The sequence below is a fragment of the Trematomus bernacchii genome, unplaced genomic scaffold (assembly GCF_902827165.1).
Source record: "Trematomus bernacchii unplaced genomic scaffold, fTreBer1.1, whole genome shotgun sequence".
Classification (NCBI taxonomy): domain Eukaryota; kingdom Metazoa; phylum Chordata; class Actinopteri; order Perciformes; family Nototheniidae; genus Trematomus; species Trematomus bernacchii.
Window position 1 is genome coordinate 2,568,452 of NW_022987910.1, and position 25,576 is coordinate 2,594,027.

General features: G+C 40.6%; 1 protein-coding gene across 2 annotated transcripts in view; it reads right to left on the bottom strand.

The window, feature by feature from the left end:
* Positions 1 to 25,576, bottom strand: part of LOC117470539 (cGMP-inhibited 3',5'-cyclic phosphodiesterase A-like) — a 50,706-nt gene that overhangs the window by 20,203 nt on the left and 4,927 nt on the right. For both annotated transcript variants that reach the window (XM_034115347.1, XM_034115346.1), the window contains exon 2: positions 357 to 602. In XM_034115347.1, coding sequence (XP_033971238.1) covers positions 357 to 602 — 246 coding nt within the window. The remainder of the gene's footprint in view (positions 1 to 356; positions 603 to 25,576) is intronic.

The window sequence follows — 25,576 nt, forward strand, 5'->3', positions numbered from 1 at the left end:
AATTGGTAATGTCTCGCTACTCTTTTAGTTCATCTTTGACGCCTACAATTTAACTGGACATCTGTGGGAGGGTCCTGACCCTCAGGTTGGGTCCAGTGCTACAAGTCACCATGGTGTTGATTTATTTATCTGTATTATATAACTCAGTATAAAAGACTATGCTATTGAGCATAATCAGTGTCATTCTTACAATAAGTCTTTGGGGGCCCAATTAATTGTCCTCTTAGCTGGCGGGTGAACTTCCAATTAAAATCACTATCGTCATTTGAATTGATATAATATTGATTATTGATGTTATTTCACACAGGACCAAAAAACTGAAAATAAACTAATTTTAAAGGGAGACACATATTTACCTTTGGAATGGCCAGTCTCTCTATTTTCTCCGGCCCCTCCTCCGAGTCAGAGCAGGTGTTTATGTCTGCAGGGATGCGGGGCCGATGGAGCGGCTGGAGGCTGATCTGGGTGCTGAGGAGGTTGCTGACGGCCTTCAGGGAGCTGCAGGTGTTGGGGGGCAGCGAAGGGTCTGCCAGCAGGTCTGAGATCAGACCGTGGGCCTCCCCCATCACTGCGATGTCCACGACCACATTCGTGCCCGAAGACTGTAGAAGAAAAGAGATAAAGAGATAGAGAATGAGATAATAATTCTTTGTTCATCTTTGTGGTGTAATGCAATGATGATGCGGTGAACATACGTCACACCACACTGACGCACACAGCTATTTTATCTCGGTACCTGAGAGGAGAAGGGAATATACGTGTGTGTGTGTGTGTGTGTGTGTGTGTGTGTGTGTGTGTGTGTGTGTGTGTGTGTGTGTGTGCGTGTGTGTGTGTGTGTGTGTGTGTGTGTGTTCTGAAAATGGAATATGTGCCGTGTGTTGGAGCATCTGTCCTTATACTTAATTTAACATCCTACAGTCCCAGGAGGTACTAACTATGACATCCTTGTTCAGGTGATGTGAAAGTCTAAATATGTGATAGAAAATAAAGCTGGTAGCATGATGGCAATTAAGGTTGAACATGTATGATGCTGTAAAACATATAATAGCCGTGTCCTACATTCTACAACACTCCTATTAGGAATTAAAAACACTCCCGCTTCCCCCGTCCTGCCTACATTTAGCTGTCACTCATCATATTGATTCGTAAGCCCAGAGGCTCATGTATGTTAAAGGTCACCCCTGTTATTTTTCAGTATGGATTCAACCGTTAATGTCAACATGTGCTAATCATCTCCTCTTTAGCTTCTAATCAATTTCCACACACTCTGAAACATATGTATTCACACGTACACACACACGACACTCTCACTCACACTTAGCATTTGTAATCCATATGACACAATTGGTACATGAAAAAAAAAAGTCGATAATGTAGACTTTGAATGAAACTCACAAATCTTCCAACAATGCAATAATGGAAAACTTAAATGCGTGTCTGAAATCAAAGGCCAACCTTCAGTTATTGGCAGTTATCATATTTTTCTTAGAGCTACATTTCAGAGGGTTTATTAGCCCGGCCTACTCTCCAACAGGGATGTGTGTTTACAACGCTAGTTTAGGTTAGAAACTTATTTGGAGAACATTATTAGGAACTTTTGGACCAAAAACCAAAGTTTTGAAATAAATCTTTTGGAAAAAACAATGAAGCCTCATCATGACAGTTGCTGAACTTTGTGTGAACCTTTCCTGTTTACTCAGTATATAGTCTAGATATCCTCTTCATGTATCTGTCTCTACTCTTGACGTCTTGGTAAAAAATAATCACAGCAAACAATAAAATGTAATGCAAACCTTGACGTTTTTTTCTCCTTTTTTCGATCCTGTATTCTGTTCTCCTCCACTGTGCCAGCACATGAAGCAAATTAGCTCACGTGATAACTCCATGCATAAGCCTTCACTCTCCCATCTGCCTGCCCTCCCGAGGCTGCGAGGCTTGGAGACTGGCAGCAACCTCTGCTTTTGCCACTCCGCTTGTATCTGTGCCCTTTCCACGTTGTTAGTGATTTTCAGTATTCTACTCTATTTGGGTCCTCAGTTAATCTAAAACACGTTCAGTCACTCTTCTCTACTTCACATACTGTATATATATTTGACTCTGGTAGAGTTTATTTCTAGTTACTAAAACGGTACTAAAAGTAGAGTAGGTAGAGTAGATGGGGAAACATAAAATGTAACAATGGCAGAGCCCCCCCTCTGTAGTCAAACAAAGTGACTGATGATTCTCATAATTTGCTTCTTTAAACAGATTGTATTAGCTCTTCAAACATATCAGAGCTCCGGCCTGTGATGTGATGAGTAAATGCATCAAGCACATAGGAAGATAGTTTCCTGGAAGAGTGCGTGTCTGTTTGTGTGCATGAGCGGGTGTGCATGTGTCACCTCAACCTGAACAAAACCCATTAGACCACTCCAGAGCTTTATGACATCCTGCTATTGTGACATTCACCCATTACCTGGCAGTAATGGTCTCTGTTCAGCTAATGTCAGGGAGAGAGTCAGATAGAAGGAGCTTGACCGTGTGTGTGTGTGTGTGTGTGTGTGTGTGTGTGTGTGTGTGTGTGTGTGTGTGTGTGTGTGTGTGTGTGTGTGTTGCAGCCGTTTCAGGAAAAAGATGGTCTCAGTTAAATGTCTATTTAAGCCTAGGAAACAAAGAACAAGGCTACGTTATATGTATGCATTGGCAAGTCCATTCAGTAAAACATGTACAAGCATTTGAGAGGATGGAGTGCTACAGAGCGACGTTCTGGTGGAGACACAGTGAGGCAACACGAGGGAGAAGGTTATCGATTCCTCCCAGCATAAAGGCCGACAGGAGACGAGACAGCAGGCGGAGCGATGGTCAATGAGTAAATCAACAGTGGGCACACACAGGCAAATGAGTGTATACACACACAGGCATGCATGTACCAGAATCACATAATATTAAACACTGGCCTATGATGATGAACACCAATAAGAAAAATAAGGTCAGTGAACATCAAGTGTAGAGCTGCTGACTCTTACGACTCAAAGCTGCATAACATCATCAAAGTTAGACTCAGAGAGTATGGGCTAACTTTACTAAATGTTAAACCATACACCCCAGCACGTGCACTCCGCTCTGCATCAGCCAAACGGCTCGCTGCACCCGCACTGCGAGGGGGACCCAAGTTCCCATCTGCAAAAACACGTTGGTTTGCTATCCTGGCTCCAAAATGGTGGAATGAGCTCCCCATTGACATCAGGACAGCAGAAAGCTTACACATCTTCCGGCGCAGACTGAAAACTCATCTCTTTAGACTCCACTTCGAGCAATAAAATGAAAAAAATGAAAAACAAAACAAATAAACAAAAAACAAAATAAAAAACACTTATATACTAACAAAGGACTGGCTCATCTAAAGCCTGTTGAGTAGCACTTAAAATGGTTTGGCTCTATGAAACCTAATGTACTTATATGATTCTGTTTTCTTCAAGTTTGTATCTTCTTGGTCGAATGCACTTATTGTAAGTCGCTTTGGATAAAAGTGTCAGCTAAATGAAAAATGTAATTATGAAAATCCATCTAAATGCAACACATGTAAAGAGGTAGTTGCTTGTCAATGGGACCACTTAAGAAGCTGTCCTTCAAAACTGTTTACGAAAGCAGGCCCTTGCAAATATAAAATACTTGGCATGGGATTGGATCATCTCTCAATCCAACTCTTAACGGAACCAGTTGGAAGATAAGGGAAATTGTCTTTTCAATTACAAAAACATTCAGGGGTTTTCTTTGCTCTTCTTTTAATAAACAAAAAAACTATTATGTTATAACTGATATTATTTCAGCATAGACTTAAACCACTGCCCCTAGCAGCAGGTAACACCTCACTCACAGGACAATCATTTCCCAGGATATTTTGAGAATCCAGCTTCCATGCAAAGTAAGGTGACACCACAAACTTCATGATACAAATACTACATTTAATAAATCTGAAGCAGTGCAACATATTTGACTGCCTTTGTAAAGCAGTTGCTGCACCTACGTCCTCATGCAGATGGTATTTGTAAAACTAAGAATGTGATCGTCTCTACATCATCAAATCAAGGTAATAGTTGACATCATGTACAATTAAGTAGTTATTAAATCAGGACACAGTTGGCATCTGTTTTAGGCACTCATAAAGTTAAAACTTATATTCCTAAATGTTGAATCCTTTCAAATATGTGTATGCCTTTATTTTTTAAACCAAACTATGGAGGGTAGTATCAACAAGAATATTGATTGAAGTATCAGTATCAATACACAGTATCAGTATTTATATCTGTATCAATAAAATCCATAGGAGACCTCTCTCTATGCCAAGAAAAAAGTAAAGAGAGTAGCATTGAAATCTATCCTTCACTTTACCTCTATCGCAGTGATTCTCAAATGGGGGTACACGGACCCCAAGGGGTACGTTGGGGTACTGCAGGGGGTACGTGAGATAAAACAATTAAAAAAAGGTTAATAAAATAAATACCATGCATCATTACAAAAATAATTATAGTACAATAAGTTAAATAGAAAACACAGTTTTATATAAAATATTCCTAGAACCACCAAGGGTTCAAGATCCATTCTTGTGCTTTTCTGGTGCTTAACTGGTTCTTCTCTGTTTGTACAATGCATGAAGGAGTTAATAAATCACACACTGATGGAACATCACTATATTGTAATTATTTATATAGGCTTTTTCTATCAAAAATGTTTGGGGTCGGTCAGGGGGTACTTGGCTGAGAAAATGTTTCAAAGGGGGTACATTACTGAAAGAAGTTTGAGAAGCACTGCTCTATAGGATTCAAAAGACACCTTTGTGAAAGAAACTGACATGACGTTTTCACAGGTCCTCACAGGCCCCAAAACATGTAACCTGATTTAAAGTCAGCCCATGCATTTAAAATGTGATGTTTTGATTTCAGTCATCAGGCCTGAACCACACACACTATGGGATGGTTCCCCTTCGAGCACAGATGTATGTCTACGTTATTATCATGGGGATGTACTGTACACTATCGCCAACTTTCGCTCACCCGTTTTGCAATAATCTTTTCTTCCAGTTTCCTATTTCACATCTTCTTCTTGTTCCCATATCTGCTATTTCCCACAATATCAGTTTTCCACTCTCTACCCCATCCCCCAGCTCTCTCCTGAGAGACAGTTAAGAGATATGTAGGCAGATCAGGCATAAAGGCAGATGGTGAGAGCAGAGAGAGAGGGAGAGAGAGATAAAGAGCGATAGAGATAGAAAGAGCGAGAGAGAGAGCGAGAGAGAGAGCGAGAGAGAGAGAGAGAGCGAGAGAGCGAGAGAGAGAGAGAGAGAGAGAGAGAGAGAGAGAGAGAGAGAGAGAGAGAGAGAGAGAGAGAGAGAGAGAGAGAGAGAGTGGCTGAGTCCACAGGCAGGCCATGGCCAGTCAAGTGAAAATGAGAACAGGCAGCTGAGCTTCTCCACAGCCGAACCTACAACAACTGTACATACAGCACTACAGCAGCCCGTTGTCTCTGTACTACGACACCAACAGAACACAAAAGAGTCAAATATGGAGAAAGTCTCTGTGCTAAAGTCTCTGTGCTTTAAGAATGAATGCTGAGGCAGTTGTAGCCAACGTAGCATGCCGGAGGCCAAGATCATATTCTGAATGCAGGGCGATGATTGCAGAATTGCAAACAGTTGCAGGATTGCAGAACAGGAGTGCCTAGCAGTAGTGAGGCTATTAATCATTAACACGTGTATCTATTGATTTGGTAATAATTATGAGATAAGTATGTGTTTTGGAGGGATCACAGGTGAGCTAACATGTGTTTCATGAGCTGGACAAAAACACCCTTTGTTTTCAATTTTGCAAAAATATTTAACCGTCTCTCATATTCACAATGTGCAAAAATGGTGCTAGCAGAAAATCAATAGATATCAATGCAACTGTTTTCAAGCTTAATATTCGAGATAATCAAACTATTCTAACCATTGTGTTTGAGTAAGATAACACATGAAACATCCACCTCGAGAGAAAATGCTGCTCAACAAATATCTCCAATCTAAGAACCACAGGGACACTGAATCTCTCAAACAGTGGCTTCACTCTCCTGCTGACGAACACTACAGTCTCACATGCGTAATTGACCTAAAAACTCAAGAAGCCTAAATTAGACATTGCTTCAAGTTGTCCTATTTAAACCATCTCATCATTACTGATTAAATGGCTTTCCTTTCCCTGCACACATGTGCGCACGTACACAGGCACAGCGCTGGCACATGTACACACAGACTGAAGGGGAAACACAGGAAAACCAATACTGAACCTGTTTAGGAAGACGTGTGTTGTCCTGATGGCGTCCTGTGGTACTTGCTGAGTGTCTTCTCTGCATCATTCGTGTTCAGGTTGAAGACAACTGCTAAATCCAGATTCCTCCACTGTAGTTTCAATACGACTGTCTTTCCTTCCTTAGCCCTATTTCAAATGTCAAAGTCATAAGAACCTCAATCCAAAGCAAGTGACATTTCACTAATGAAGTCCACAAACACTTCCTCTCCTCTCCACTGCTCTCCTCTTCTCCGCTGCTTCATGAACCTCCCTCTGTCTTCTCACCCGCCCCTGTTTCCGCATCTGCCAATTGCAAATGTTCACCACCGGTTGAGCGATGAGAAGACTTGCAATACCCTGAAATCAGTTGTATTGGACATACCTGGTTGCTAGGATATTTGGGACAAAGATCAAAGTGACTCGAATATGTACCATCAAATTGTTGTTCGGGGCTCAGTTGGCCACAGTTACACTACGCCCACTACTTGTCGAGTGTTTCCTGTGATAGCAGGTGATGCATGACAACCGAGCAGCAAGTGATGTGCATTATCAGAAAAGGGCTTTCTGCATCAGGAAACGGATGCACATATTGATTCATTAAAAGTCTATTAAGATGGTAGATTTGTTGTAGGCTAAAGCCGGAGCCGCATGTCCAGTATGATGTCAGTTTCGGATATTAAAAGCAATAATATACAAGTTATATTTTTCAGATGTTTGTTGAAAAGATCTTGCTGATTTAAAAAATAATAGGAGCCTTAGTGGTGTCAAATCAGCAATCATCTCTTCTTTGGTTTTGATCTCTGAATTAATATTATAACCTTAACATTGATAGCCTTGCTCGTGCCAAAGCTCTCTTTGATGCTAGATAAACAATGAGCTGACCTAACTAAATATATGTTATATGTTAGAATTGACATAGAAACAACTGACAATCAGTTAAGCAAATGTGTTACTAGCACTGCTGATACCACTGGTTTTCAACACTTTATTTTGCTTCTTTATGCAAGTTTTAAGCAGATTTTTGTTCATTGTGTTAGTCATCTTAATTAATTGTCTAATCCAAAACCAAAACAATGCTGCTTAGTATAAACATGTGGCCAACTACTGTCAACACATGGTATAAGTAACCCTGCTACAAAATGCAAAGCCTATAGATAATATAATATTAATAATAATGTAACGCCAAAATGTGCCAGTTATTTTCCTCATTAGTTCATTAACTAAATCCTGGCGAGAATGCAAGTGTGTGAAACGTAACAAGTAGGTGTAAGGATGGTTTTGACAGAACTACAACATTGCTCTGTTTTCTTCACAAGTAAATGTAATACTGTTGGCTAACACATTAGCCATACCCACCTTAAAAAATATACATATAAATGCGCAGTTTTCTGTTTTTCCCTCTAGTAATAAAACATATATTAAAAGGTTTGGATGTAAATAGCTAAAAGAAAGTAAGCAACTGGCTGCCAGGAGGCATATAATAAGGGGATCCTCCAGTTAAAATGTTTAAATATGTAATAACATCTGTATTTTCAGTTAATAATAAAGATAGATACATCTGTATGATTACTTAAATGTCTTGATTACTAAAAGAGTTTGAAAATACCTTCCGGCTTATACCTTAGCTAAAGAGACTAAAAGCTCATGGGCTTGATGTTACTGTACCAAAACAACAATATACTTTACATTTATTCAAGCATTCAGCCAAACCTACTTCAAATCTAGACAACCTAAACACATGAAATCATAAACTAATTAAAATCTGTTGTTAGAAAATGTCCCTCAGTAATGTGTCAAGTGCTATTGTACTACGCTAAGCGGAGAAAAAAATGAAGCCAAACACGCTCACATCCTTCCTCTCCCTTTCCCTCAGGCCTACACTGACCTGGGATCTGCTCAGAGCTTGTGCAGCCCCATTCTGGCTGGCACATAATCTGAAGACAGAAGCAAAAACAGACTCTTCTGCAAGAGACCTGTGACACACACTTTTCCTCTTCTTCTCCTTTACTTCCTCCTCCCTTCATCCCTCTCTCTACGTCAACCCATCTAAAAATAAGAGAAGAGCAGGCGCTGATGATGAAGAAAAAGAAAAGCTCACATCACACTTATTACTGGAGGGCTGATCTACATACCACTCCCCACCATCACCACCTGTCCCTTTGCTGCAATAGTGTATTATATCTGTATCAAAACGTGATTACATTTAACAGTCTGACAATACGTTTCCGAGTGGTTTTCCCCTAAATACGAAAGCTTTGAAGTTTTCGGGAAAGCCCCTTTAATAACCATTTCCACTGCATCATTTTTGTGCTGAGCTGGATTAAGCATTTCCCAGACCAATCTCTATTCTAATGAATAAAAGAGGCATCATTTTAAACTGAGGAAGACCACTGGTAGTCCCAAAAGGCATCCGGATCAAATGTATTAAATGTGGACATCTCAAAACAAGGCAGAGATCTTGGGCTAATTTGACCTACTATATTTCATGTAGATAACAGTTGTTGTAGTACGTATGAAGAAGATGAGGAATAGCCAAAAATGGGAACCCCATTTAAGGATAAATGAAAAACTGACCATCCCTGTGTGGGGGCAAGTTGAGGATTTTGCATTTGATTTTTGATTTATTATTTAAAGTGGACCTATCATGCTATATTTGAATAATATAGTGTAGGACCATACCTATATAAGGCATATTTATACTTTTTTTTTTTTCAAAATACCAAACAGATCATGCATTTTAGCCATGCCTCATTTTGCTCAATTTGACATTTTTTAGCTCTGTTTTTGCAAGGGCTGATTCTGTGAGAACAGCACCATCTACAGGCCTGGCATATGTACTACAGCGTCTCCAGCGATTTCGAACGGCAATGGCCGTGGCTGTCTCCTCCTGATAGGTGGAGAGTTGGCCCAATAGCCGTAGCACCACTGTCCTGACGTCAGGACAGTGTTCAAATCTGGATCAGTTTTTATCAGATCCGTTGCAGCCCCTTTTTTAGAGATTTGGGTATGGAGGAAAATAGAGAGGGTTGTGTTTTCTGACACTTGGTGAGTTCCCTGGAACACCGGGGACACATATTCATGTATAAAAGACGTACAAAAGTGCATTTTGCATGATAGGTCCCCTTTAATGAAAGGGCTAAAGACTAATCATACCAGACAGTAGAGGTTGATTTCAGTCATGATGCTCTGCTCTGTTGCATCCCCACTGTGTGAAATACAAATTAAGGGGATTTATTTTGCGTTGAAGATATCTGTCCAGTGGAGCTTAACACCACAGTGCATTATATTACGTTTCTCCCATACCTTAAAGGGCCTGTCACCACAAATAAGAATTATAACTACAACAAAATAAAAAGGTCATTGTAATATGTTATGTAATCTCTCTCATATCTTAAGATGGTCTGACATATTCTAGTATTATTATTATTACTACCATATTTATAATGAATATAATAACTTGTAAATAACTTTTCCCAAACCTATAGTGTGTGTGTGTAAGTCCCTGTACGTCTGCAAATGTGTGTTGCGTCTGAGGACTGCTCTTGTTGTCATAGTTGTTAGGCTGATGTATAAAGTGGCTCAAAATTAGATGACCTGACAGTGCAACTGTCATCCACCGGAGATGACTTTGCATCTTGAATGGCAGACGAGATAATCTGTCTAATGCAGCTGATTCATGTTTTATGTGGGGCCCTCAGGATGGGAGGGTGATTGGAAGAATAAAAGCACGGTAATGCTGAATCACAATGAACTCCATGATCATGTTAAATAATATGTACATCTAATTTTGGAATACACCGTGTGCCATTTAAAAAAATACTACTCTCTATTACAAACCACACAACATTTAGGCCTCAATCATTCGACCGGCCCCTTAAATCTTCCTCTGCACTCCGCTCTTTCTTGAAGGCCTCCTTTACGGCTCACGTACACTTTAAATGTCAAGTCTATAAGAGGCTGGGAAATCACGGAGTCTTAATGCACATCTGAGCCACTTAATCTCTGACAGCTCTATCATTCAGTTACGTAGACTGCTGCTAATTGCACTTATGCCAATACAGGCATAGTTTCATATCAGAATAGCTAAGACATTTCAACGTTTTGTCCAGTGTTAGGGTGGTTTATCTTAACACACCTGAGTGTTATATTGCTGGGATGGCCAACACATGCGTGAACATACAACACACTGCAGGGGGAGCTCTTTTTGTTTATGTGAACACTGCTGCTCTCAGGGGTGTTTTTCCTGTATGCAGAACTTATATCTGTTCCCAGGGACAAGCCTATTGTGTGTATGTTACAAAACCACACATTTAACAAGAGCATACAACTCAAAGAGTAATAAAAACATATGCATTTAAAAACAGCCATGGTTTTCTATAGTTGTGCAACTATGCCACTTACTTTTAGTTTCACCATGTATTTGAAACATGCATGAACTGTCACGATCTGTCTGTGTTGTGTTTTGTCTTGTCCTTTTCTGGTTTCCTGTTTTGTTTTGAAATGTTTTCCTCGTGTCTTCTCTGTTCCTTCTTCCTGTGTTTGCCTTCCTGTCTTAGTTTCCCTGGTGTGTCTGATTGTTTGATTGTGTTCACCTGTTGCCCTTGTGTTTCTGCCTCCCTTACCCCAGCTGTGTCTCGTCTTGTGATTACCCCTCTCTGTATTTAGTCTTGTCTCTTCCTGTGTTCCCCTGTCGGTTCATTGTTTGTTTCTCCTGTCTCCCACCATGTTGGTCACGGTCAGTTTTCTATAGAACCTATGTGTTTCATGCCATGCTATTGTTCAGCTTTAGAATAAAGCTCGTTTTTGTTACGAGACCGTTTACCTTTTCTGATAGTCTGCATTTGGGTCCTACCCTTCCACGCATCCTTACATGAACACCATATCTTTATCTAGAGATTCCCATACAAATGTAACCATGAGAGCGTCGTCCTACAGAGATATTACTTGCAAGGCTCTCCCAAGTAAAGAAGAATGTAAAACACATTGAACTTGAAAAACTGTTGACACAATTATACATATTACAACAGAGTATGTACATTTTGACTACAACTAAACGATGTCTAGTTCTGCATGTTCTTTATCAGTCTCATTATGATAAGATAAATACCATTCAAAACCACAGCATTTTCTTCAGCAGCCTCCTAGGCTTAAAGAAATCGTACGTAGTAGAACATAGTAGAAAATACTTCTTCAATCCACCAGTTTGTTGTGTACCCCATTATTTTTCCTGTACTCTCTTTCAAAGGAAAGGCAATCGTGGTTGTTTACAAGATTGTAACGCACTGTGAAATTAACTTTAACCTTGGGGAAGTTATTTAAACTAACAGCACTGTGTGTAACTGTGTACATTATGACATACTACAAAGCCATGTAAGAGTGAAGGGACAAAAGATCTGCCAGTAGGAATATTTGTTATATTTGAAGTATACACATACATACAACGCACACACTATGATTGTCACGACCTAAGGATTCCAGTCCTGAAAAACCCAGCAAGCCAGACCAAATCCCCTACTGACCAGCAAATGTTCTGTCCAGAGCCCAGCTGGGGCCGAAACAGAGAGGGGAGAGACAAAGGACATATATGGAGAGAGGGAGAGAGAACAAGAGAGGGATGATCACAAATCAAAACAAAAATTGGCAAGGAAGAATGTACGAATAAATATAGAGATACTTCCTCTATCATTACATTACCATTGTGAACTAATATGATGTTAATTTTTAAATGAAAACAATGAAAGAAACCAAATCAGCAAATATGAAATCTGATATATCACAATTATTTCCTCCCCTTCATCTGGTTATATTACAAATGTGTTTGTCCATTGCATGCGTGTGTGTGCGTGAGGGAGAAAGATGGACTGGATGATGATGACTCACCCATCCACACACGTGAATTCAAACATGCACTCATGACCGCCATCACTCAAAACCATGTTAGCGTTGCTCACTGATGCTAATTGTTTCCAATCAGAGTATCAGGGGTCCTGTCAATGCACTGTGAGACCAGACCACCCCAGCGATTGCTTATTGATCTCATTACATGCTCACGTCACTCCGCTTAGCAAGCGTCTGGTCGTTTATCTGAGCATGTTTATCAAATATTGATTTGCATTGATGATGGCGATGTTAGAATATACAGTATAGTGTTAAAGAAATTGAAACAAATATTTAGAATTGAAAAATTAGGTAACACTGACAGTGAATATATAGACAAAATATTAGTGTATGTGTGTATCTCAGTGTGTGTGTGTGTGTGTGTGTGTGTGTGTGTGTGTGTGTGTGTGTGTGTTCGTGTTCTGCAGCGGAGTTGCATGACGAAGACTTTGCATGTACTGTCAAGAAAATACATTCATGCATCCGTCAGCAAATTAAGATTTACATCTTTGTAATGTCCTTCTCATGTATGACACATAAACAACAGCTCATAAAACAGCACTTTTGCATTTGCGTTTGATCGTATGTCCTGTATCTGCTGATGTGTTTAATGATTAATATAACATATATCAAACAGAGTAAATACAATACAGACAAAACACGTGCTCCATGAGTTTACTGTGTTAACTGGCTCGTCGAATAACGGAATGTTGAAATGTACAAGGCAAAACCAGTAATGAATTCCTGTGTGGATGTGGAATGGTGAAAAAAGTTGAGCAAAAACCAAGAAACACACACTTTTTCTCAGGAATCGGAGAACAAATACGGCAACAAACATTTTTGAACAATAATGCATCCTTGCACGGAAATCCCAGACATGCCATGTGGTTATTTTTTGTTTCTGTATCTAATTGTTTCACGCAATATACACCACGGTAAAAAAGGTTTTCACCCTTAAAACCCAAAACTATTGGTCAATTATATAAAAAAAAATAAGAACTGTCTTTATCTCTGAATACTACCACAAACAATTACATATTTAAATGTGTACCATTCATAATCTTGCACGCTTTGCTTGTCATTTTTACTTCACTGTAACACACACACACACACACACACACACACACACACACACACACACACACACACACACACACACACACACACACACACACACACACACACACACACACACACACACACACACACACACACACACACACACACACACACACACACACACACACACACACACACACACACACACACCGCACACACACACACACACACACACACACACACACACACACACACACACACACACACACCTTCCTGCGCCCTCCAAGGCTCCAAGTCTAAGTGGAGTGCTTTTCCCTCGTGTTGTTGTACCCATGTTAGGCTACTTACCCCAGCTTGTCATTCTGTACTCCTATTACTGAGAGGGGAGTGCGTCACAGCTCCCACTCCCCACTTCTCTCTGTCAGCTTTCTGCTCACGTTGATTGACACTGACGTTGCCGGGAGTTAGCATTTCAGGCAGAGTCCCATGGGAACAACGTGAGCGTCCAGACACTGGTCTTCCATTTGGAGCTGCATGCATAATGACTTAAATTCCATTTTGTGTCTGTGCTCCTGGAAGTTTCACTCTTTCATGTTTCCCCTCCGAAATGTTCAAGATGATACTCTAAACAGAAAATAACCAATAAAAGTAATTTCTTCCGCAGCATTTTCTGCCATACTTGAGGTGCAAGAGTTAAACAAACTTTTATTTACATATTATTTATTTATCGAGACCATATACTGTACTAACAGATACTGTGAAATACTACTCATCAGTAGTAATTATGCATGATGTATGAGATGTCACCAAAGTCTCTGAACTAATACAAATGATATAGATGTAAACTGTCCACAGCGCTAACATTAAATTAAAGGGAGCTCTCATCATCAACAATCTTGCAACATAAGTGTTAACACTTCATATTGGTGGATTACTGGTTTAAATATGAATAATATCCATGCAGAAATAAAAGGTGTATATCAAAATGTATATACTTTCGAACAAATATTATTTTAAACAAAAAAAAAATCTCTGGTTATCCGAGACATTACTCCGAGTTTGATAATTGTAAACACAGTCTATCCATAAGTAACATGATCATTATGTCTCTATATCAATGTATTGTTCTGTCCCTGTCTCATCCAGAGATACAAACAGAGGCCGCTCTGTATGTGAAAGCTAACTCTTGTTTAAGTGTGTAAGATATGTTTCTTGTTTTCGTTCTCAAAAGATAACACTTAGGTCTGAAAGCCCAACAACAATAAAAAAGACACAGAGTATGAAACTTGAAGGAGAACGAATCCATAGAAAGAAAGCGTCTCTTCTGGGTAGCCGTGTCTTCAGGCTAAACCAAACACACTCAGCCTATTTTACACCACAGCAGCCTCATCCAATAAGGACTCGTTCTTTGAATTCCTTGTTGAATGAGATTGGACAGAGGGAGGTAGAGGAGGAAAAAGTGGGAGGCAGATAAAGGCTAAAGAAAATAAGCTGAATGAAAGAAGGGAACACTTGACATTAGCACAAGCTGCACAGGCCTGAAGGAACCAAACCGGATCCTATAGTAAACGTGTGTGTGAATATGCCGCTATGTGCGCGTTTGTGAAAGCATTTGATTGAGACAGGGGGTGTTTCTCAATCGCGAGTAAAGCTGCTGCAGAGCCACTATTTCAAGCATACTACGTCATCGAGTGCCGCCGAAGTACTGTTCCAATCTCCAGCATACTTGGAAATCTACTGAGCCCGGCGTACTCCGTTTGGAGAAATATCGAGGCTGCACATGTGTAGACTCCGCGGTCTTAAAATCCCCACAATGCTTTGCGCACGGACCAATTTCCCCAAATCTGTGGCGGAAGATGTAAGGCGGGGCCTCTCATATGACGCACACCTGCACACTTGCTAGCCTGTTCCACTCTTTGTTTTCCAAATGTCAGGAAGTATTCTTGCCTCGCTTCTGAAGCAAGATGCTCGGCAGACATGTGCTACCAAGCAAGCGTACTCACGATTGAGAAACACCCAGTGAGAAGGTGAGAGTAAGAGACGGTTTGTGTGTGCACTGTGCAGTGTGTGGACCATCCTGTACACACATCACAGCCCGAGGCAAGCTCCTTCGTCTGCTCTTCAGATGAGAACCAAGCGCTCCCTTCTTGGTGCGTTACCACAGCTCGCAGAAAAAACATGGTGCCATTTATAGAAACGATCCAATTATTTCTGAATATTAAAACTTGACCTGAAATAAACTCTCTCCTCCATACCTGGTTTTACACACCCTGAATACTTTGGAGACATCATAAGAATGTATTACAATTGAGCATAATGCACTAGAGTAATGATGGACTATGATCTGCTGGTTATAAATGGCTGTGGTACAAAGTGATGTAAAAGTTGTTTTATGTGTAGGGACTGCATGCAACAGCAATAAGAGTTAAACACAGGATAGTACAGGTATGAGTTCATACAAGGATAATATTAAAAATAGAATGGGTAAGTGACAGAATAAAATAAAATAACTAAATAAATATACAAAGAAAAAATGTTTTCCATCATGACAGCTTTACTAGTCCTTTACTCTAGTTTGCTTTACACACTCTCATCCCCCTTTCAGTGTGATTTTGCATTTCCAAACCACATTTAGGTGCCCCAATGTTTCAACATGACAGGTGCGAAATTTGCACCCAAACCATTACATTGTCACAAGGTGTCAAAACGCCACCTTGCTTATGATATAAAATATCAGCAATTTTACGCATTACAACTTTAGCATCATTTAGATAAGAAAGGTTCTCTTTTTTAACTTCCCTCACTCCTGCCAATTTTCTATACGGTTAAAACAAAGTGCAGCCACAGAGGAGGTCGAGGTTAAGACACACTGTAGAGCTGAAACAAGCCTGGCCTCAGTTTGTGAATTCAGAGAAGGCATATCAGGACTGAAGCCAGGCAAAAATACAAGCACACACGCACACACACACACACACACACACACACACACACACACACACACACACACACACACACACACACACACACACACACACACACACACACACACACACACACAACACAACACACACACACACACCAGCACACACACACACACACACACACACACACACAACCCACACACACACACACACACACACACACACACACACCAGCAGTCTCTTACATAACACAGTGAGTGACGGCAGATGAGGACACAATAATACAGCCTTTGGCATTTGTCCTGTGAAAGTTGGACGGAGAGGAAATTGGGTGAGTGGGAGAGAAAACAGAGAGAGACAGGCAGACAAAAAAGTGACAGAAAGTGAGAGAGAAAGGCAGAGAAAGGCTGAGAGAATGAAAGAGATACCAACACAGTAGAGAGTTTTTATAGCCTGAGGCAAAATGCCCTGTGGGATAATACTACCCAAATTAATTCTGCAGTCAAGTCATTTTCATGTCTGTTTCATCAACAGTCACTAAAGCCTTTCCCCTAAATGTTGCACTGAAGACTACGAAATAGTGCAGCAAAGTAGTTTGAGACATGACTATGTTTTATGCAGCATAATATTATTCACAAATGCATAATATTAATATCCACACATGTAATAGGTATACTGTATTTCACAATGTCAATAAACAATTACTTTATTCAGATGAATACATTTCTCTTGACACAAGATCTACTGAGGAAGTGCTATGCATTTAAAGATTTGGGTCATGCAAATTGTGTCGACTAAAAGTTTTAATTTTGTATGTGTCTTATTGTTGTATGTCCTGTTGCATTGTTGGAGGAGCTCGGGACTTGAGTTTTTCAATGCCATAACTACACTTCTACAATCTTTGAAATTCAACACAGGAGATCAGATGTATCCCAATGTTGAGTGTCGAGACTTAGGGATCTAATAACTGCTTAGCTTTGCTATTCATTTCAGATTGACATGTTTTGAAAAGAGTTGCATCTTCGAATATGGTCCATTCACAAGAAAACATCTACTCCTCAATGTACACATTTTGACAACCCAGAGTTAAGGCCGAACTTTGTACCAATCTGGAACAGTCAATTAGCTGCTATATGTACATCATCAATGTGTGTCTGCAGTTTGTGTGTGTGTATGTGTGTGTGTGTGTGTGTGTGTGTGTGTGTGTGTGTGTGTGTGTGTGTGTGTGTGTGTGTGTGTGTCGTGTATGCGTGCCTTATGAGGGATAATGGAAGGGAAAAACACTCCCAGATGCATGTGATGCAATTATACCCTTGATTATCTGATTGGGTAATCTACAGGCAGGCTGCAGGCGTCCAAGACAAACACACTGTCGGCAGACTGTTGACCGAGCATAAACCACAAAGACACACACACACACACACACACACACACACACACACACACACACACACACACACACACACACACACACACACACACACACACACACACACACACACACACACACACACACACACACACACACACACACACACACACACACACACACACACACACAGTATATTGAGTGTGTTTGTGCGAGGAAAAAACGTTTTATTATTTGGAAATTGTGTGAAAGAAAACCATGATGCTGATTGTAACTAGGGATGTCCCGATCACCTTTTTTTGCTCCCGATACGATTCCGATCATTTGATTTTGACAATCTGCCGATACCGATTTTTCCCGATCCGATCTTTATGCAATGCATTAAGAGAAAAAAAAGGTAACAGATAACGGCTGGTCATCCAACGCGATGAATTCAGCTGTCTTGGCTGTTATTTTTTTGGCCTTTTCACTGTTCTGGGGAAGTTTCTCTTTCCTTTTAAAAGTCTCTGAAAGTGTCGGTTGTTTCAGTGCCGTTACCTGAGTGGCCGCTGTGTACTCGTCGTGTTGTTGTTGGTGTTTGTATTAGATTGGTCGTGTTGAACGTAGCTCTGTTCTTTCCACCACGTGGAACCTCCGCCTTGCAAACATTGCATCTGGCTGTTACACTGCCTTCGCTTTCAATTTTATAATACTTCCAAACTCCTGACATTTTGTCTGTCCCGACTCCCGAGTCACCAGCTGAACGTAGCCTCTTGTTAGCTTACTGCTACAATTAGACACTGCGCCCACTCTGTTGCCAGATTTGAGAGAAATAAGCAACCAGGTCTATGAAAACAAGCCCAAAAGAAGCAACACATACATGATGTTGTGTAATTTTAAACCAAAACTAAGGCCTCGGGATGACTTTAAGACGTGAACATGGTCATTTTTGTTTTGTAACATTAAATAAAATACAAATATTTTATTAAAAAAAAATAATAATTAAAAAAAGAAATTTCCCGATCCCCGATTTTTTTCTCCCGATTCCGATCTTTTGAAAATCACGTGATCGGCTCCGATCCCCGATAACGTGATCGGATCGGGACATCTCTAATTGTAACAACCATGCATGCATATAAAGCTGGCAGCTGACAGCATGTGCTATGTGCTGTGTGTGCTGTGTGTGTGTGTGTGTGTGTGTGAGACATCGCTTGACAGGGTCAGTGATCAAACCCACAATGACAGTCAAACTCAATCTGAATAAAGGTCCTGCTTTGCGAGGACGCAGCACATCTGGGGGCTTCACGAAGGCCAGGCTCAGTGTGTGTATGTGTGTTTGTGTACAGTTTGTGTGCACTCCACATGTCTTTACAGTTAAACACACAACGTTAGCTGTGCAGTCTACACTCCAAGTTGGGTTTAGTTACAGAAAGATGTTGAAAGATGCACGCACAAAATGTACCATGGTAAAATGAACTCTTTATGGCAAGAAACAAAATGGTAACCCATCTCTTTGAGCTGCTTTCTGCTTTTGTAATCCAATCACCTTTATACATTTAGAAGAAACCACATATAAATGTGCCATCATTTCGTAAAGACAGAGTTTTAAACAGACTGTAATGTCTCTGAGCAATCAGTATCAGTATTCATTCAAATGTGTTTTTTTATCAATGAATTTATTCACTTTCTTTTACTGTAGCTCTGATTTTGTTCTCCACCAACTCACTGGTGGATTAAAGTTTAGTGAAGCGCTGATTTAAAGGAGAGGTGTCATGGCCATTTCCACTGATTTGCGAATGATGTGAGTGACCACTGTGCTGTAGCCACAATTAGGGACACTAAGGTCCAAAAGGTTAAACCTCGTATTATCATTAAGAGAGACATAAAACATTTTGTGGAGCAGGGTTTTGTTCATGATCTGTTTGGGTTTGATTGGGGAAAAATCGATCTGTGTGCTGATGTAGAAACTGCATGATCTTATTTTTATCTTGGTTTTATGGAGATCATTGATAGACATGCACCCCTACGTACATTTAGAGTAAAGGGACGAGACAATCCTTGGTTTTCTGCTGAACTGTCCAGTCTCCTGCATGAGAGAAACAAGGCCTGGGCAAAGGCTAGGAAATCAGGCTCAGAGGTAGAATGGCTGTGTTTTAGGCAACTAAGGAATAGCTTCACTTCACATGTCAAAAGTGCTAAGTCGAAGTACTATTTGTCAGTTACTACTGAAAAGCTAAATAATCCTAGGAAATTTTGGAAAGCCATAAAATCGATATCCACCGGTGATATCCGAAATGAGCTACCTCCGTGCCTTACCACAGCATCTGGCACTATATCGGACAGGGCCACCATATTAAATTGTTTTAATGAGCATTTTGTGTCCTGTGGTTCTATGTTTGATTCTGTGACTAACTCTGCTTCTGTGAACACCACAGTCTGTGACTCTGAACAATGTGGTCTGGAAAACCCTTTCAGTTTTACTCCTTTTACTGTTAATGTTGTTCATGAAGCATTATCTAAGTTAGATCCTAAGAAACTGGCTGGCCCGGACAACCTTTCTTTTTAAAGATAGCTGCAGATTTTATTGCTCCACCTCTCACTACTCTTTTTAACCTCTCCCTCAGCACAAATGCAATTCCAAAAGTATGGAAGTCAGCTTATGTCTTGCCTTTACTGAAAGGAGGGGAGGCAACTATTTTAAATAACTATAGGCCAATCTCGAAATTGTCAGTTCTGGCGAAGTTGCTCGAATGCCTAGTGAGTGAACAAGTAAAGGAGTTTTTATGTAAAAATGATATCCTGTCTAAACATCAGTCAGGCTTCAGAAAGCAACATAGCACCATCACTGCCACAATGAAAGTGGTGAATGACATTACAAGTATTTTAGATAATAAGCAGAGTTGTGCAGCTCTATTTATTGACCTTTCCAAAGCGTTTGATACCGTCGATCATCGCATCTTAAAGCAGAGGCTACTCAGTATTGGCATATCCAGCCATGCAGTGGGGTGGTTTGTGAACTACCTCTCTGAAAGGTCTCAATGTGTTCACTTTGATGGGCTGTCTTCTGAGTGGTTGAACATTGCTAATGGTGTTCCTCAAGGTTCTGTTTTAGGTCCACTTTTATTCTCCATCTACATCAATAGTTTAGGTGAAAATGTGGATGAAGCTACTTTACATTTTTATGCGGATGATACCGTGATGTACTGTGCAGGTCCCTCCATTAAGGAGGCGGTTGTTAAATTACAGGCTGTTTTTAACATTATTCAGACTCAGCTCGCTGAGCTTAAGCTTCTTTTAAATGTTAAGAAAAACCAAGGTAATGCTCTTTTCTAAAGCTAAAAAGACTCCAGAGACTGCTTTGGATATTGTTACTATGCAAGGACAAGTACTTGAAGTGGTTACCTGTTATAAATACCTTGGTATCTGACTTGATGATTGTCTTACTTTTAAACTTCAGGTCATTAATCTGCTTAAAAAGCTGAGGGTTAGGCTAGGTTTCTTTTTTAGAAACAAGTCCTGTTTCTCTTTTGAAGCCAGGAAAAGGCTAGTCACTGTGACCTTTTTACCTGTGCTGGACTATGGTGATTTGATATATATGAATGCACCTGCCCATTGCCTGGAAAGGTTAGATGCCGCCTATCACAGTGCTCTGAGATGTGTTACTAATTGTAAAGCACTTACTCATCACTGTACCCTGTATGCCAAGGCAGGTCTGCCTTCACTTACTGTACGGAGGCTCAGTCATTGGTACATATTCATCTATAAAGCTATATTGGGTAAACTCCCAACTTATATCTGCTCTTTGATCTCACAGAGAGTGGCAAGTAGCTATTGCCTGAGATCCCAGGATGTGTTTTTATTACATGTGCCAAGTGCTAGGACTGTTTTAGGTACTAAAGCTTTTATGTGCGCTGCTCCTCTAGCTTGGAACACTATACAAAAAAAATTGAAACTGAGCATTTTGATTCCCTTGCATCATTTTAAAGCACGGCTGGATGAAATGTTATTAGATACCTGTCATTGTGAATAGGTTGCTAATTTATACCCCTGTAATTATGTTGTGATGTCCTTTTTGTTTTCTGTTGTTTTTATGTGTAACCAATGTACTGCAGGTCTCCCTTGAAAAAGAGATCGTTGATCTCAATGGGATTTTTCACCAGGTTAAATAAAGGCTACAAACAAACAAACAAACTGATCATAATTCCATTGTTGAGGTCTACTAAAATAGATTTATATTGTGCAATTTTCCAAACTCACATTGGTTTCTCATACAGCATCTCTGTAAACTACGTGTATTCACTGAATTTCCCTCTCTGCCTTTAACGGCTCGTTCTAGCTCCAATAGCTCCAGCCCCCAGCCTCCCTGTGAGCACAGTGTGCTCTGATTGGTCGGGACGTTGTGAATCGCACTGAGCTCCGTGGAGGTGTTGTTTCCTTGTTTAGGATACACAGCGAAACACAGCCAAACTCATCCTGAGCACACACAAACTCACAGCCGAAGTAAAAACAATAAGTGCGGCTTGATATTGAGTAAGAAAAAGGTTGATAAACGCTGTGAGAATGGGTCTGCAGAGAGAATTTCGCCGCAATCCCAACTGTCTGTTATCAGCCTGCAGCCAGGGAGGAGAAATCAGCAGAGCTGCCTGTGTGTGAGGAAGTCCGTGGATTGGTCAATTTGGACCAATCAGCAGGGGCTTAACGTAACGGCTCCGCGGACGTAACGTAACGGCTCCACGGATTGGTCCATTTGGTTCCGGGTACCGCATCAATGGACAATGACGTATCTCCAACGAGGCGTTTTGGGGAGGTATTTTCTGTGTTAGAGTTTTACTCGCTACAGGGTGTACTTTGAGGGTTTTGACTCTGCACACCGTTTACATGCATAAAAACCTTCATAACACACAAGGGGACGGGTAATAACCGGAAAAGCATGACACCTCTCCTTTAAATAATGCTGTTTAGAAAATGAGGTGGGAATGATTGCGTGTTGGGAAAAAATTATCTGACTCATCTATGTAGAGGAAAAGAGGTTTGCACAATGTGTTGTACATACAATGCAGGATAATAAGGGCCAAAGGCAGATGTTCTGATTGATGCTACAATGTAAATTAGGATTCTGAGAAATTGCCCCTGGAATAATGTCACTGCAGATAAGAAATTATCTCTCTTCAAAGATCAACTTGCATTGCTTTAAAGGATTAGGCTGGTGTTGAGCTATCTTTCCTACTTATTTTCAACAAATCAAATTAAAAATACCGAAAGCAAACAATCAAAGTATCCTGCTAAGAAGAGGAAATATAACACAGATGAGCTGAGAGAAATTGTGTATTAAGTGATTTAGTATTCAGAAGAAACATATGACCCAGGGAAACTTTGGCTCTTCAGTGTGTTCTTAATAGTGTTTGGATGATCATAGCATAAAAAAACACTGGTTTTATGATGATGTAAACTGGTTTTATCGTCTCCAAACCGCCTATGCTGTAAATACTTTGTATGTTAAAATTGGAAATCGCTCATTATGTTAAACCTGTGTTCGAAAAGCGCAAACTGACAAATGTCCTGAAAGTGAAGCACTCGCATAAAACAGTCAGCGCAGAACTGTTTATAACTCTCTGCCGCTGTACTGTAGTGCAAGAGAAAGGTAAACTGACATACAGACTGACTTACAGTATGGAAAGATCTAGATTCTGCTCGTCGATGCTGCCCCCTTCCCAGGCCAACCACCATCCCCCCTCTCACCTCTCACCGAGCATATTTTGGAGCTAAAACACACCATTGAATCAAGTAACAAGGCAATCCTTGTCCAGGGCCACCAAACCTCATCTGGACAGCCAGCAGGGAAGCCACTGTAAGTGTATGTATAGTGTGTGTGTGTGTGTGTGTGTGTGTGTGTGTGTGTGTGTGTGTGTGTGTGTGTGTGTGTGTGTGTGTGTGTGTGTGTGTGTGTGTGTGTGTGTGTGTGTGTGTGTGTGTGAAGTGGCCTAGCCAGGTTAAATTATTCGCTGCTGCCTTTCCTCCACACACACACACACTTTTTGTTCTTTCCCTGGCCCTCTCTGTGGGAGCATATGGCATAGCGCCATACTCATATTATGCAGAGACAAACACACGCGCAATATCTGTCGCACAAAACAACACGCGATCGAAACGTGCCTCAGCAGTGTGTCTATGAGTCTGTGTGAAGGCTCGGAGCGATGGTGTGTTTAGAAAACAGCGCAGAGAGGTTGAACACAGGGACCAGATAGTTGTCCTTTTACCATCAACACTTCTGCTGCGTTTGGCAGCAAAACTCCTCTCACTCCCCCTGTTCTCCTCACCCTCCCCAGCAAATCTTTCAACACTCTCGCTTCCCCCCCCTCACACTCCCTCCCTGCTCCTCTCTCACGCAGTCGCTCCTGCATTAGGTCCCCTCAAGCTAGTTGGTCCACCCCCTTCCTCCTCTCTCTCACACACACACACACACTCTCTAACCCACATTTGGCTGTTTGACTGCTGCTTGGGGCTGGATGCAGCCTGTGCTCATGCCAGTCTGTTCTTTTCCTTCAATCACTTCTTTTTTAACCCATCTTTCTGTCTCTGTCCACTATCTTCAGCGTCTGTCGCTATGTCTACCTTTTCTGTTTCTTTTGAATGAAATGAAACCGCTGCACCTCCGGCAACAGAGGCTTGCCTACTAAACTGCTTACCATGTTTGTTTAACCTTGCCAATGAACATTAAAAACTGACTTAGAGAAGGACAGTCAATATGTATTCCAATTATGCACTGGCACATTTGGCATGATTGAAAAGGGTTGTTAAAACCTGTTATGTGTTCATTAGAAATAATTACAATATGCTCCATTATCTCAATCAAAGGCATAATAAGCCTCAATGTTACACAAAGTCAGATAGCTCCAGCAACCGGAACAGGTTGAATGTCTCTCTGGAAATGTATTTGCGTCAATGAGAGAATGTGGGCCTTCCTTCAAATAGATCTCTGAGCACATGTCTCTGCTTTAATGTCTCCCTCCGCCCTCCCTCCTCTTTCAGACACATACTGTATATGATGATGAGATGATGAATATGTTATGCAACACAGAATGGCCTTATTCAAGGGCTGACCTCCATTTTTAAGTGAACAAAGATTTTGAAATGACAAGAATACTTTTTGTATAAAGCAACTGCTTTTCAATTGCATGTGACACAAAAACCACTAGCAGAGGCCTTTCCCCCCGAAACCCCCATCCCACTGAGACCCTCGTTAAAAAACAAACAACTTCTGTCAAATGCAAGGTCTCTATGCGAAGATCACAATGGAGTCAAATTCATGTAAAAATCATCAGATATTATTTAGCTTATCATCATGCTTTTAAAACTCCCTTAATATAAGCTGATTTATTCTGCATAGCAGTACAACACCAAAACAATAAATCACTCTCTCCCCCCATAAAAGAAAAAAAAACTGAAATAAAGCCACATAGACTAAGCTATTTCCCATTTTCAGTTCAGCAGAGTGCCTGTCTTGCCTCTGGCTTTGCAGGCTGCACCAGCCTGCTTCATGAATACTGCACCACCAACGCTTGATGAAAACCCCCACTTTTTTTTCAGGTAGAACTGCACTCTGGAGAGCTTCATTATCTCGTTAAGTTAAACTAGACCTACCAACTGTGTATGATTGTGTCAGAGAGAGACTTTAAGAGAGAGGGAAATAAGATAATTTAACATTTGATGAATGGTTGAATTTCTGTTTTGTAATACATCATTAATGGACAAATGGCAGGTTATAAAATGATCCACGGCTGACTGAAACACACAGAAAAAGTGAATTACTGTGTTTATTATATAGTACATTCATTTAATTCTGATAAAATGTATTCTTAAAATGTTAAATAATTATGTCATGGTTTCTTTCTCTCTCACCTTTAGGGTCATGGTACCACACGATTTGGTATGCAGACCTGGGCTTTGTCCAAAACCACTTCCTTGCTTACTGATTCACAATTTCCTTTCAAATAAACACTTGAATCATCCTCACTAGGTGTGTTTCAAGCTACCTGTTTTAATGCAAATATTTCATCTTAGCATAAAGC